The sequence below is a fragment of the Patiria miniata genome, unplaced genomic scaffold (assembly GCF_015706575.1).
Source record: "Patiria miniata isolate m_02_andy unplaced genomic scaffold, ASM1570657v1 HiC_scaffold_17, whole genome shotgun sequence".
Taxonomy (NCBI): domain Eukaryota; kingdom Metazoa; phylum Echinodermata; class Asteroidea; order Valvatida; family Asterinidae; genus Patiria; species Patiria miniata.
The window spans coordinates 4,156,129-4,171,367 of NW_024037055.1; the positions used below are offsets into that span (position 1 = coordinate 4,156,129).

General features: G+C 40.1%; 1 protein-coding gene across 1 annotated transcript; it reads right to left on the minus strand.

The window, feature by feature from the left end:
* Positions 1–463: 463 nt before the first annotated feature.
* Positions 464–15,163, minus strand: LOC119723534 (glutathione reductase, mitochondrial-like). Its single transcript, XM_038194238.1, has 11 exons — positions 14,886–15,163; positions 12,576–12,691; positions 11,627–11,829; positions 10,238–10,292; positions 9,699–9,798; positions 7,975–8,061; positions 6,928–7,062; positions 5,741–5,852; positions 4,654–4,785; positions 3,749–3,882; positions 464–3,117 (listed from the first exon to the last, which is right to left on the minus strand). Exons 1-11 carry the CDS (start codon positions 15,108–15,110, stop codon positions 2,968–2,970), a joined length of 1,449 nt encoding a protein of 482 aa, XP_038050166.1. The 5' UTR covers positions 15,111–15,163; the 3' UTR covers positions 464–2,967.
* Between the last annotated feature and the right edge of the window lie 76 nt (positions 15,164–15,239).

Genomic DNA, 15,239 nt, shown 5'->3' on the forward strand with positions numbered 1-15,239 from the left:
TTTCCGAAGTGATTATCATTTTCAAAACGCCGAAAAAGTGAACTGCGGCATTAAAAAAGTAAACCACGACGTTAGAAAAATGGTTAAACCTTGGTCACGTCAGTGGTGGAGGCCAAACCAGAAGTAAAGTGAACCGCGATGTTACAAAAGAAATCATGCTGTCTATAAAGACGGCAACTTGTCCTTTGTAGATCACCAGCGGCAGCCGGTCTCACCGGTCTCACCAATATGGCGTCAAATTCATTCATTGTGCGGCTCTTTATGCGCTATCCAGTCTTTATATAAAGATATCAGTGTCTATGATCTTTGATCTAGTACCAAAGATCGCGACCGCGTTGCCGCCATTTGGAATTCCATCAGCAGGGTTTTCAAACCTCGGACTCGGCACAGCCGCAAGAGATTTTGTAACAACTTATTTGTTATTAATTGATGTCCAGATAATTGATTGACAGGATTTCCAGGATTTGAGCGATGAACTATGATTGGTTTATTGACACTTAAATTAAAGATGATTGAACGTGATTAGCGGCCATCTTGATTCTATGCCATAATCATAAACGATCCCACAATGCAACATACATGTCAGCTCTACGGAGGCTTTGGATGGACAGGACATGAACACAATCAAAGGATGAACAACGAATGAATGTACATGTATACAGGTTTACCGTTACAATTTTTTTAAATGGTTGTCTCAGGGAACTCTGACTCAATGATGCATGACCATGTTTCATAAAATTATAAAAATAATTTACGATATCAGAGCATACTTTGGAGTATGTTCATATAGAGTTTGAGTGGCACGAAAATGTTAAACCAATTATGAAGCCGAACCTGGAGACGCAACCGGGGTTTTGAAAAATCAAAACGCATGAGGGAATTCCCCCGACTTAGTGCCCCAAATGTAGCGTCGTCCCAACTGTAGTTGGGACAATCCCAACTATAGTTTGGGCGATAGTTTATACGCCGTTCCAACTATACAATGTATAATTGGAACCATGCCAACTACAGTTGGGGCAATGGCTGTAGTTGGGGCAATGGCTGTAGTTGGGGCGTAACAGTTTCACATAGCCACGTTAATAGGGCGAAATTTAATTTGGACTAACTCCTTTCCTTCTTCATGATCGTGCCCACGGTCGATGCATAATGGGTGAAATGTGCACCAACATAAACCATCATGAGAAACAGACAACTTTGCATTAATGGTGTGATTTTATTTAAATTTTTAATTTGATAAGCAATATCAAATATTCATATTATTTCTATTCATCTTCCATTCTAGCTTCTTTTTTTAATGGTGGTCGCAAACAAACTTAAAAAAAATATAGAAATTCCCCCCACCAAAACTTCCTGAACTATTGTTTAAAATGCAAAAATAGTGCGTGCACCTAATTGTTGTATATTATTGAATGGTTAAACCTTTCAAAGTTATGGTTATAATTTTTTTTCAATAACTGAACGAATAGTGAGAAGTATGTTTACTAAGATTTCAAAGACGACATTAAAGTACATATAAAAAATATCATGGAAACAAAACATACAAACAAAAACTCATGGATATTGCATGATAAGCAGCAGCGCAAATGAATAATTTTCACAAACGTCATTTTATATATTGTAAATTTCAAATTATGAAAATACATGAATAAAGATCTAATCTATCATATTATTATACAAATATATCAATGAAAAAATTTGGAGAAGTGAAACACACTTAATATTAACAAATCACTTAATTCAAAATTATCAAAACTAGTACCGGTACACAATATACTTCCTAAAAGACCCTGTCTACCTAGTGATCTCATTCAAAGTTAGTTTGGATCTGAGACTGACTTAATGTAATGTTGCAATAGAGTCCTTGGCCAGCACATCATCTCAGTGCCACAGGGTCCTCTCGATGTCGATGACGGGCAACTTTGAACAATCCAACATTTTAGCATCTTTTCCATGTTAAATTGCCAACATTCGACAGTTGATATCAACAGTCAATAACTCCTACTCATACATGCAGTGCAAAAGTGAAACGCTTCTTGAAAGTTAATTTGCAAATTGCGTGACAATAACTTCCAAAATGGTCGTTAATAAGATGAATCAAATTCTGTCTTTGGACTGTCGGACATGGACTCAAGAAATTCCAAATTTCCAAGCATCCATCAGGCACTATTCTTGCTAATTTCTTGAGACACTTCTAATTGCCAAATCCTAGAATTACTTAAAATTTATAAAAGTCTTAATTTCTGTTAAGTACCCATATTTATAGTGGGCTTAGAACATCAATACTGTTTGAGTTAGCGTGTTTCTACAATATCAAAGTTCTGTCTCGAAAATTTGAGGGAAACAAAAATAACAACCACCTCTACCTACAAAGGGAAACCACTAATTTTATGGAAATAGCGGCCTAAACGCCACAGTCGCATGGTTACCAATAAACATTTCCCCAAAGCATATGGGCTTTTGACTTGCTGCAGAATTATTAAGAAGACTTTCATCTGCAAACTCAAAATTGCCTGGCAGTATTTTGAGAAACAGCATATTATACACATTCTACACTGTACAGGTAAAAGTTATTCAAACTCTGAGATAGAAGCCAGATTAACGAAAAGATTTCGCTTTCAATGGAGTCAATTTGTAAATTTCCTAAGGAGTTAATTTGGGAAACTTTAACGTCAAATTTCTCACTTTTCTACTTTCTGGCTGAACGTTGGGAACTGAAATACCTATAACTCTGTCAGATTTTGTACGATTCCCATTTTCTTTACATCATTGTCTGATTCCCATTTTCTATGCATCATTAGAAAGCTTATCAATATACATTGTCGTTTCTAGTGAGCTTAAATTTCTAGTTTTCAAAAGTTGGTCCAAGTGACTGGTTTTGGGCTGGAGGCCCTAAATATCTTAAAGCCGCAGCCACAGGCAAAGCCATAACTGGTGACCGTCTACCAATTGCTATGTCTCCAATACAAACTATCGCATGGTTACCAGCTCTTCTCCGGAGGTCGGATGGATGGCTACCGTCGCGTCAAAGTCCTTCTTGGTCGCTCCCATGGTGATTGCGACGGAGAAGCCCTGCAGCATCTCGTCCACTCCCATGCCTTGCATGTGAAGACCAACCACCTAACACAAACAAGATAGATTCTCTGTTCACAGACTGTCACAGTGTCAATACTGGGTTTCACTGATGTTATTTTAAAGCACTTTTTTTCTCAGCACTGGCATCGGACTTTTGACAAGCGAGACAAGAGTTCACAACCTCCCTTGGGTGGGACTCAAACCCACGATGTCCAACTTACCGGTGTCAAACCCCAAGGTTTTCAGGGTTCCCAGGGTTTCCTAGTTATCTTCAATACCTGAAGGCATGCGTAAACCCACCAATGAGTTCGTATTTCCTTGGCCTAAATTCATACTGCACCTGCACAGCTGCATTATGCGTCACATCTTTATAATACTAGTACCACTCACGAGAGGCACCAACCATAAACATAGCTAGAGGGGTGTTTCGCAAAAACATGATGTACAATAGTGGAACAAAATCGTTGGAAAAGTATAACTTAAGACTTGTTTTGACTTTTTGACCGAAAGGTACCGGTATTTATGAATGATAATGGCCCGAGCCAATCCGCGTCCAGCCCCTCGGTGCTCGGTCTTCCCTTATTAAAAATACAATTGCATACTAGTAAAATTGTGAATCCTGTTTTCTTTAATCACCACAAAATCGTTTTTCTTCTCCGTGGACTTCTAATTGTACCTTTTCTTCCGGTCCAGCACAGATTAGTTTCATCTTGGTCCTCTCTTTGCGTTCTGTCAATGCAAAGTACATGTTGTTAAAAGTCGACTGGTAGATCTTGAGATTTTCACGCTTGTATTTAGCCTCCGCTTCAGCTGCATGAAAAAAAAAGTGAGAAGAAAAAGACATTCTATTACCAAAGAACAATGAAGGGGGGAACTTTGGCCTGAAATGGGCCTAAACATGTTTGGTTTTTTTGCTACTTGAAAAGTAGGGCACCGATAAAACCGTTTGAAAGAAAAGATAAAATAGCTGTGATGTTCAATAATAATACAAAGAAGAAATATACTGCCAAAGGAGTAAATGTTGAGCACATGACACGTGCCACGCGCACCACTATAGACTCGTTTATACTACGCTGCATCAGGAGTCCTGTTTATGATGGACATGTCTTCGAGCATTCCATAACCTCTTTAAAGTCAATGCGATTGATAAAAGTGCCCAACTGCAAAGTACCAGTAACAAATAATACGCATACAAATGCTATGGACAGGAGTCTAAAAAAAAAAGAAAAAAAAAGAAAAAAAAAGGAGAAAAAAAAATCTTAACGAAAACAAAGGCTGTTTCAGACTTCTGAAACAGGCTGTTTTCAGTCACACTGCCCGCCTCGCCGACAATATCCCGGCAAAGAAGGCAGTTAACATCGCCATTTAACGGCAGAGGCAGAATTCCCCCGGCACCTGGCTGGTCAAGACCCCGAGGCGGACCAAGGACATCCTGGGTCGAGCAACTGGGACCGCCCAGCAAGGTTGACAGGCTCTGGCACCAGGCTTCAAACCATGGACACAGGAAATCAGCGCGACGGACCCCAGATGTCTATGCGGTAGAGTGAGTGAGTGAGTGAGTGAAACTGCAAATTATCCTACCTTCTGTGAGACCAATTGTCCCGATAGGTGGGTGAGAGAAGACCACGGTGGCGATCAGGTTGTAGTTCATCTTCAAGTCTGGCTTGTTGTCAAAGAGACGATGAGCCAGCATTCTGCCAGCTCTGATGGCGACTGTTGGAGGAATGAAAAGAAAGTTCTCCTCTTGTTTGAAAACACCCAAGACAGTACATACTGTCTATCTGGTAGACACTGGTCGCTGGTAGTGACAAAAAGCACTTGGGTTTTGCCACATTTGGTTAAAAAAAAAGCTTTTAAATACAAGTGTGAGGTTTCATGTCATGATGTCAGAATGTTGAACAAGGTTGGGAATACTTTTTTTGGCCTAGAGGTTGCAAGGGGGATATTTTGGCCCATCCTATCCATTTTTGACAGGAAGATGGGGAATAGGTTGTAAGATCACCCCAGTATATTTGTAATGAAATATGATCATAGCATTATCCTGCAAATGACAACAAAAAGAAGTTCAGGGTAGCTGTATAAAAAAAGGGAGAATAAAGAAAAAGAAGAGGATCCAAGCAACTCCTCAATTTAAACAAAGCAAACCTTAAGAGCATTTTGTATCAATATATAAATTAAACTTTCCAGCAAGTGCAAAATGATTGCATTTTTTTCCCCTCCTACTACCACTACTACTAGTCGGCTACGCAGAAGCTTAGCTGGTCACAAGGTTTTTGCCAATCTATCTGGCTTTTTCTGGCTCTATTTTGGGCAGCCTCATGGATCTCCTTAGATGTAAGGGTTACATCTGTAGAAAGTTGTCTGGCAATGTACTGTGGGTACAACAAAATAGGCCTGCCTTTCCTACGGTTCCCGTGGATAGGTTGATAGAGGGCATAGAGGTTGACCTGGTCGTCTTTTGGTTTCCTGAGCATAGATGTATGTCCAAGCTATTTAAGCTGCCGCTGGTAAATGGTGATGGAGAGGGGCTGTTGTCTGTTACAACATGTATCTCATAGACTTGATCATTACTGATGTGGTCTCTCTCACCATCATCGATCCCCTAGTCCTCAAAACAAATCTTCGCCCTCTTTTTTTGGTATAATATCACAACTTTTGCACACTTTACCTGGTGTAAGCAGTGCCCTGCCGCAGATATCTCCCAAAGCGTAGATCCCTGGGGCGTCTGTGTTCTGATATTCATCAACTAGGATGTTGCCGGCCTTGTCCGTCTTCACACCCTGAAATAAACACAGGCGGTATTTCAGTGTTACAATTTAATAGGACAATGGGCTCTGTGTTCCAGTACCCACTCAAATGGGGAGTTGGGGGAGACCAAACGCATTGCTTTACAACGCCCGTGCCCAATTACAAGGCGCTGCAAAGCACATGATTTTCTGTTAACAGAGCCTCCGTCTATTTTTTCATGGAGACCATAAGCAGTAAGCACACCAAAAGGCACGCTTACCTCAGAGGAAAAAGATGCTTAAATTAGTGATGTGACAATAGAAATCTCCATGCGCGTGCACCCATTAGCACATAAACGCCATGAAATAGTGCTTAAACTGCAGATCAATTGCAGGTATCCAAAAAGTGACTGATAAAATTATTGTTCAAAAGCTTACTAGGTTTAAAGATCAAATGGCAATAAACTTCCTGTGAAATTATTCTTTACGGTATGCTGTCATTCTGAAGGAAACAAAAAAAAGAAGTGGCACATTTTGGGAAATTTCCGTTTGTAATTCGGCGAATCCGTAAATGGGTGTGCGCACAAGCGTAGACACGACGCAAACGCGTGCACGGTTGCTATTATTCAAAACTTGTACTCGAAGGTCCAAGTTCTTTAACAGTAAGTTCCTGTACTCGTTCCCATTCATCTGATGCTTGTGGTACTCGATACCTTGGTACTCCGCAGTACTCTGCACTTGGATAAAAGTATTTGACTACAACACTTTTTATTTCCTCCAAAATATGCACTGGGAAAGTAAGCAGGGCATTCCAAGTTTCAAAACACTTTTGACCGAGGCAAACAAAGATGAAAACTTCAGAATACTGGTACTTATTCGCTCGTACCCCCCGCCCTGCAAACAGGACGCTGGTAAGGGCTGACGTCATTTGAGCTCTCATTGGATAGATTTGCGTGACCTGTGACGTAGAACGCGTCACACAAACTAGCTTCCGGTGCCCATCATGCGTAGCGCGCGCTAGCTGCATGCGAAGGTCAATCTGTACTTCCTTCACAAGATTCTGTGAAGCTCATCAGCCCTTAACAGCACCCTGTTTGCAGGGTGGGGGGTACGAGCGAATGGTACTTACTACTTTATCAAGGTCCAGTATGTCAGAGTTTGGAGTTCGGCCGACTGCCCATATAACGCAGTCAAAGCCGGAGAAGACGCCCGCGGTGGTCTCGTACGTCATAGTGCCATCCCCTGATTTCACTAGTGACTTGGACTGAGAAATTAGACAAAAATATAAAAGGAACGTCCATTTTATTAAAAGAAACTAGCACCGGTATCTGTAATTGTTCTTGTGAATCCACTGGTGAATGCAACATGATAATACCCTAACTCCCTAGTGGTGGGCAAAATCATATGAAAATTGGAGGATTCAGGACTTTTAGGGATAGCTATAGACTGTGGATCTACGAGAAAGCTTGATCGGGCAGATGGTTCAACTAATCTCGTTGCAACAGGCTTTCAAGCAGACCCAGGTGAAAAATAGAACAGTAGGTTCAAAATTATAAAAATTAATAAAAACAGGTCAAAAGTAGGACTCTTGAGGACAAAATCAGGATGAAAGTAGGATGTTTACTGGCTTGCAAGAGTAGTTGTCCACAGCATCTTAAGCCTCATTCGGTACGCTCTGTACTCACAACACCTGTGCTCCATAATGAACTAATAAGTTCTTGGAAGTACAGGTCAAATACACCTGTGACACCAAGCCCTTGTGATTTACATATGACAAATATTCAATGAGATTTCATTTTTGTAGTTGTGGGGAAAAAAGTAGGAAAAAGAAAGAAAGAGTACGAATTTCAAGAAAAAAAGTAGGAAAAGTAGGTTTAGATGTCTTTGTGTACAGGTACAGGATATTATTTTTTAAAATGTCTTACAAGAATTTAAAGTGCAGAAAAAAAATTACCATTTTGAAAAAAAAAGAGTTAGGTTTAGATGTCTTTGTGTACAGGATATTAATTTTTTTTAATGTCTTACAAGTAGTGCAGAAAAAAATTTACCATCCTTTGATGATTTGCATTTCAAGTTACCTCAGAAGACTGGTTAACTGTCCACTACCATGTCCAGATGAAATTTAGTCAACTACTCGTAAAATAAACCATATGATAACTTCTGAAAAGCTACTAACCACACTGCCTGTCACCAAGGTGATTCCAGAAGCTTGTATGGTCTCTGTGACATTCTCGCTGACCATACAATCAAAGTTCCTTAATGCCTGCAGACAAACACAACACGGTTTATGGTTTATTTTTCATATCATATCACAAAAACATAACTGACAAGAATCTCCGATATAAGAAATGATACGAGGTCCATACTTTTTAATCCTTGTACTTGGTTATAGTATTTTTTACTAGGAATACTGAGAAAATGTCCCCAAATGTTCCAAACTTCAATGCTACACGCAAGACATACTACTATCCATACAGAAAAGTGGCACACTGAAAATTAACAGATTTTCGCCATAAATTCATGGTTTCCACAGAAATCTCCAAAACAAATTCCATTTTTTCCAAGACAAAATGAGGGCTTTTCATGACCGATTCCTACCCTGGTTTGGCATCTAAGGAGCCTTTTAAAAATACACTGGCCAGTACTCACACAGAGGAAAAGGGTGCCACACCAGTTTAAATTTCAGCCTTCCAGGAATTTACACCCGACCACTGAGCGCCACAAAAGCATCTCAAAAGCATCACAATGGTGCATTAATTGCACACGCAAAAAGTATAAACATACTTGCATGAAGGGAAGATATGTGACCTGTTCTGTCAAAATCAGACTTTTCTGGGCATAAGGTCGAAAATGATATTTTTACATATTAACATATGTTCTTTTTCCTTTTAATAGGTGGTTTAATTTTTGAAACCGGTCATTCCTGGGCAGAGTTATGCTATTTTGAAGTTCATTGTGTCGAAAAGTAGAAAAGGGAGAAAATGGCCACGAACGTCACAAAACAGTTATTTCTTTATCTGATATACCTTATCAAAATCATCAAAAAAAGTATATGTAGAGTTCAAATTAGGGTTTCAAACTTTTATAATATATTTTAGACATGTTCAGGATTACAAATACTCAAAAATTTGAAAATCAATAAAAATCACCCCCACAGCATTTTTTGGCCCTATCTCAATTTCAACCTCTGCCCAGAAGCATCTGCTTTGGACAAAACAGGTCACATATAGCCGTAAACTGGAATGCAAACTGAAAGACTGCCATATAGGGTAATTGCATAGCAAAATATTACGTATCATCATGCATGCGTTGTGCAGGATGCCATGACTTTTCCTAGTCTGAGTATCACCCGATATCCACAGAGCCAAGTCTCCTGTATAACGTCTGATATGTCTAAACATGCAGATATATGCAAGCCGCACGCCAGCCAATCGGAGTCGACTTTACTAAATCGTGACATCATTTCATTCCCAAATTCAGGACTAATGGTTTGATTGGTCAATTCAAATGCAGTGTTTTGTAATATAGCAACAGCCGAGTGAACATTCGCAGAACATGATACAGAGTGCGTGACACAGGTATTTTTTATCCATGTCTATGACACGCAATGGGTGAATGACCGAAGACCCGATATAGAAAGGGCCCGCTGATTGGTCAAAATCTAGAGGTCAAGATGCGGTTGTCTTGCATAATTAATCAGTGAATCTGCTCACATATGACAGGCCATGGCTTTCGCCATGGTCTACTACATAGGCCGGACTTTTCAATGACTTTTCTTGGAATATCAACTTTCCATGAATCCTTGTAAAATAACATTCCATGACTTTCCATGACAGCTTCAAATTCCAAGATTTTTCCAGCATTTTTCCACGACTGTGGGAACTTTGCAAAATTATTTACCTGCTGTTTCCTGATGAAAAGTGACACATCACTGCCGAGATCATTCAAGATTCCTGCTAGCTCCACCGCTATGTAGCCAGCGCCAACCACCGCAGTTTTCCTGAAAATGAAACCAATTTGTCGAGTGAAATGAATTCGAGTCTTACCCAAACAAATCCAGGCAATTACTTTTCATTTCCTAACTCAAGCACCCAACTCCCCTCTAAAGAGCTTTCTTTTAAAATTATACAGGCTCCGTGCACATGTACCCCCTCAACGGTAAGAAAGGGACAGTTGGGGGAGACCACTGGTAGAGAACGCATTGCTGACAATGCCTGACGCTCACACCCTACAAAATTCACCAGGGGTTTTAGAGACCGACAGGAATAAAAATCCACAAAGCTCCACATTGGGTCCAAAGCAGGTCGCCGAAGTTGCCAATTGAGAAGAAGTCCCAATGTAACAATCTGACCTCTTTGAGGGAACTTAGGTGGAAGACTCTTAAAATACAAAATCAATATAAAAACCTAATAATTTGCAGATCTATTTTGTGTGCTTACTTTGGCAGCTCCTCAAGCTCAAAGAAACCGTCACTTGTGATTCCCAGCTCTGAACCTATAAACAGATGAAAAGGGGGGGAAAAGCATTAGAATAGACCATTTGTTCTTTGTCTAATTTGTTTGTTTTGTTTGGGGTGGCAGCAGATGTGGGGGGGGGGGGACACAACGTCTGATCCGTCTAAAACCCTTCTTAAAATACTGTCATTTTTGTTGTATGATGCTATCAAAATGCCGATACAATTCTAAATACTTTCTTGCTATCCACCTCATGCTTACAAACTGATAGCGAGTAAACACAATTCTAAACACCTTCTTGCTATCAACCTCATGCTAAAAATGTTTAGCATGTAAACAATATGTTTACAAACTGGTAGCAAGACAGTGTTAAGAATTGTGTTTACTCGCTAATCACATTTTTGGGTAGGCCAGGCAATTATCCCCACAGAGGCATTAGGCTACCCGCATCCCAATGCCTGAAACTGAAAACTTGGTCCTATGGTCAATCTGACCTCTCTTGGAAAATTTCTCATAACGCTGTCAAAAATTATCAGATTTTGATGTTTGATGTCTCATTTTAAAGTGAAAAGGCGTATCTTTTAAACCATACATATATTATCTATGTTGGTTACACGTTCTACGTCTGGCATTCCGTTATATTTTGTTTGCATTTTTTTTGATACACACAGTATAACTCAATTTTCACTGTTTTGTGGCAGAATATAGTCGCGTTCCCTAACGTGGCGCACTTCGAAGCCTACCCGGCTTTCTTCGTGTAGTGTTGCCAAACCTCTTTGTTGACAAACCTCAAATTCATGCAGTAAAACACTAGTACTTTTACCTTATTAATGCTTGCTTTTTAACCTCTGTGAACAATTTCAGTTTCATAAAATTTAATCCGAAATTCAAAAACGGTGGCGTCCCGAAATTGGGCACAAATTGGCGGAGTGTTCCCTAACGTGGCGCACTTGAATAAATCTCGGAAAATTCCAAATTAACATTTAAGAATTTCAGTAAACTTGATAAATTCTGATAAATAATTATGATCTCTACTTACATACCCAGCAAGATGTTTGTCAGAAAATTATTTTCTAATTTTTCGGGGCATTTTCAAAGGGTTCACTTTGCACTTGAAAATAAAATCTGATAATCACGCCAAAATAATTTTTTCTTCTAACTTTGTTACGGGTAAATAAACTCGCGGTTTATGAACAGGAGTGTTTAGAACTTGATGAAATTTCACTTTCTGGGAAATTTCAGTTAAAACTTTTGCTCTAGGTAGGCGCTACAGGCGAAAAATCAAAGTGCGCCACGTTAGGGGCTGCGCCACGTTAGGGTACATCAACAATACCCTTTTTTTGGAGCAGGTCACAAATACCAATGCACCCCTACCAGGGATATCCGGCATGATCGGCCGTCCTCCAGCGGCGATCATGATGTGTTTGCCCGTGTAGAGCTGCCCGTCCACTTCCAGACAGCGATTGTCGGTGAACTTGGCCCGACCTTTGATGTACTCGACCTTTGACCTCTCCAGATTCCCAAAATAGATGTCGTTGAGGCGCTTGATGTAGGCGTCCCGCTTCTGCTTGACCATGCTGAGATGAGTTGGAACAATGGCAGAAATCAATTGGAAGACAAAAACTACAACTTAAACCTAAAGGTACTGGATCGTGAAATTTATTTTATTTAATTGTTGTCTTGCTTTTATTTCTAATTTTTTTTTTGGGGGGGGGGGGTGTCCAGTATGACTCAAGCACATGTACAAGTTACATGACATCTGATGGTGGCATTAACCCTCTTGCTGTTTGAACAGTCACAGACAGTACAAAAAATAAATAAATCCTCATTCCTCATTTTCTGCTTTGCCTTTAACATGTACAGGCTAGTCACAAACAGTCAGATCATATTTAACGGAGCTGCGAGACCAAAACATTTACGCGGAGTAACCACATGGAGGATTTTATCACCACACATGTTTCTAGGTCAATAACCCTACTCTAAATAATCTAATCCTAATCCTACTCTATGTATTGGTACATGTAGGCAGGGAGAACTCAACTGTTAAAAACATTCACTTGACTGTTTTTGATTGAAAGGACAACTTAATTTGCACAGAATGTATGTTTGCATGCTGTTGTTTCTATACATGCACAGTGTTCCGGGGGAAAAAAAATCATACATTATTACATTGAGTCACATGTATTAAGATCAAGCTTGGCGAAAGACAAAAAGAAACGTTCATTCTATTTTACGTTTTTAGGGGAGGGATGTGGTTTTCAGGGAGGGGGTTCAAAGGGATGGGGGTAAGGATGAGCTATTTATAATCACATGTACATTGTACCTCCAAGAGAATCCCTTTTTCTCTACATCAAAGCCATAGTCAGGTTGATCGTGCAAGTACTCGGAGTGCATTGCCGTCAAAAACATCACCTTCTTTGGAACACATCCTACATTTACCTGGTGGTAGAAATACATGAAAAGAAAACATGTATTTGTTAAACTAATATGGCCATTTTGATAAATCACGCCTATGAGACTCAGTAAAAAATTTAACCAGTTTACTTTTCCGTCCCTGCCTGCTTCCTCTTTCCCGCCCGTTTTTTTTTGGTTTTTTGATCATACACTTGCAATATATTATTTCAGCATTTTAATCATTTCCAGCAAAACTTAAGTTCAAATCTGGTAGCACATGTAGAAAGGGTGATAGCTTCTTTGGATACAAAAGGAAAAGAGTGCAGAAAATGGAAGAATCCGTCCGCCATCTTGGAAACCCTGCCCTCTTGGAAGGGAAAAAAAGGGCTGCCTCCTCTTTCTTCTTAAAAAAAAAAGCCCGGATGAAAATTGTTTTCATTTTTACTTGGCCTAATACCATCATCAAATTCATCAAATCATGGTTAAAATTGGAGCCTGTTTTGAAAACTGATTCCAGTGTCAATAACAAGGCTGGGCAAAGTGGTGATATTTTTTTAATAATTTTTTAACTGCACTGAACTGAGGTAAGTGGACTATGCACATGCACAATGTGTTGGTGCCACTATTAGGCCAAGTAAAAAAAAAAATCAGTTTCTCGCCCCCTCCCACTTCCTTTCTTCCCGGCCGCCTCCCATTTTTGGGGGGTTCATACCGTACATTTGCAATATATTTTGAACACATATTTTCAAAATTTTGTCTTTTTATTTGTTTCCAACAAAAGTGTAGCTAGTATGTAGAAAGGGCTTATGGCTCCTTAGGAAACAATTTTGTATCAGAAAAATAATCGAGAAAATTGAAGAATCCATCTGCCATCTTGAAAAATCTGAAGAATAATTATAAAAGAAGAAGAAAAGAGTGCCTGCCTTCTTCATTTTTTTTAAAAGGCCGGACGAGAAGCTACTTATTTTTATTTACTTAGTCTTATATAATCTGCCTACTTTAGTCCAGTCCACTTTGCTTTAGTGTACTCAACAAATGTCCATGACAAGGCAATTCCCTCCTTGGCCCATAGGCCCTGTGTGCTTCACTGACCTTCCCAAAAGTAGTCAACCAGCTTTTTGTGAGTGCAAATGAAAAAAACTGCCAACTCACACTGACTGCAAACAAACTGCAAACAAACTGCCACACAATGATTGTTCACAGCGTCTTTGTCATTTGTAATGTAAATTTGCATGCAGATTCAGCAGGTACCGGTACATTGTAAATTGTGGGCCAAATCCAAACAATGTGGTATTTTTTACTCTTTTTTATGGGTCAAGGCTACAAAGTACAACTTCAAATTGTGTTTTATGTACATGTAGCTGATGCAATCTGAAGTTAACCATGTTAACCTTAACCATCATGAATCCTCCAATTTTAATGTTTTTAAGCTCTGGCTGACTAGAGCTTCAACATAGGTCACTTCATGGTTGGTCGGTTGGTCGGTTGGTACCGGTAGGTCTTGACCAAAAATGAGCCCCCTAAGTTTCCCATAATATGTATATTTTATGAGAAACTTACGGGGCTCGTTTTGGGTCAATTCTACCAATTCACCAAAAAAAGGACCAAATGCAATGCCGTCGTCAGTAAATGCACTCTTGCCAAACTTTTCGGAACACGCCCCTTTGTCTCGATCGATGCACATGCACCTCTATTTTGCATATGAAGTGAGACACTTTGGAACCAGGCCAGCGCTTATTGTGCACTTGCGCTTGATTTTTTTTCCACCCCTATATATGGAGTAAGAATTAATAATTATAACAAAAATTAACAAAAACCAAGAAATGGGCCAGGACGAAATGAAAACCACAAAATAATTTAAACAAAACATAGGGCCTACATGTAACATAAACAGGATAATGTTCACATTCCAAAACAAGAAAGCAACAATTGATTTATTGAAAAATATAACCCCCCCCCCACCCCCTCCTCGCCCCCTCCCCTCCACCCCCCCCCCCCCCCCACCCCATGTGCATGATGTGTGCCAAATTTCATTGCATTTTGTCGCTTCACGCCCAAGTTCTGAGGGGGGCATGGGGGGGGGGGTCGGAATCCCGACCCCGGCTGTGAGATGGTTCCCCAACTTAAACCGGTCCCGTTCTAGCCCTTCCTGACAATGCCTGAGCCTAGTTAAAGCTTAAGATTAGAACAAAGATTAAACTTTGGTCAGTAAACAGTACGGCTAGGCAGTTTCACTCACACACGTCCCTCCCAACCGGCTTGACTCAATCAGACCCACAGAAACACCAAATTCTGCAGCTCGTCTAGCGCTGGCAATTCCTCCAGAACCTCCTCCTATTACCAGGTAATCGAAAGACTTCGGTGTTACGGGAGGCATGCTGCTGAATGTCCTTTTCCGGAGGCAAAGAGCTGAGATTGAGAAGCTTCTCTTGCAAACAATGTTTACAACCAAGTTTCTGCACATTGCGGACCGTGCAGTTCGGGCGGGACCGACAAAAGAGCACTTAGCGCCCAATCGTGTATACTTCAACGCACGAGGAGCGGGTTTAATTGGGCTTGAAGAGAGTAGGTTTGTGCTCTTAAAGCGCCCAAT

Coding starts and splice junctions, on each gene's coding strand:
- LOC119723534 (XM_038194238.1), bottom strand. CDS start 15,110: ATGTGCAGAAACTTGGTTGTAAACATTGTTTGCAAGAGAAGCTTCTCA. Junction 3,883..4,653: donor GACAATTGGTCTCACAGAAG/GTAGGATAATTT, acceptor TTTTTCATGCAG/CTGAAGCGGAGGCTAAATAC. Junction 3,118..3,748: donor GTGCTGGACCGGAAGAAAAG/GTACAATTAGAA, acceptor TGTTTGTGTTAG/GTGGTTGGTCTTCACATGCA.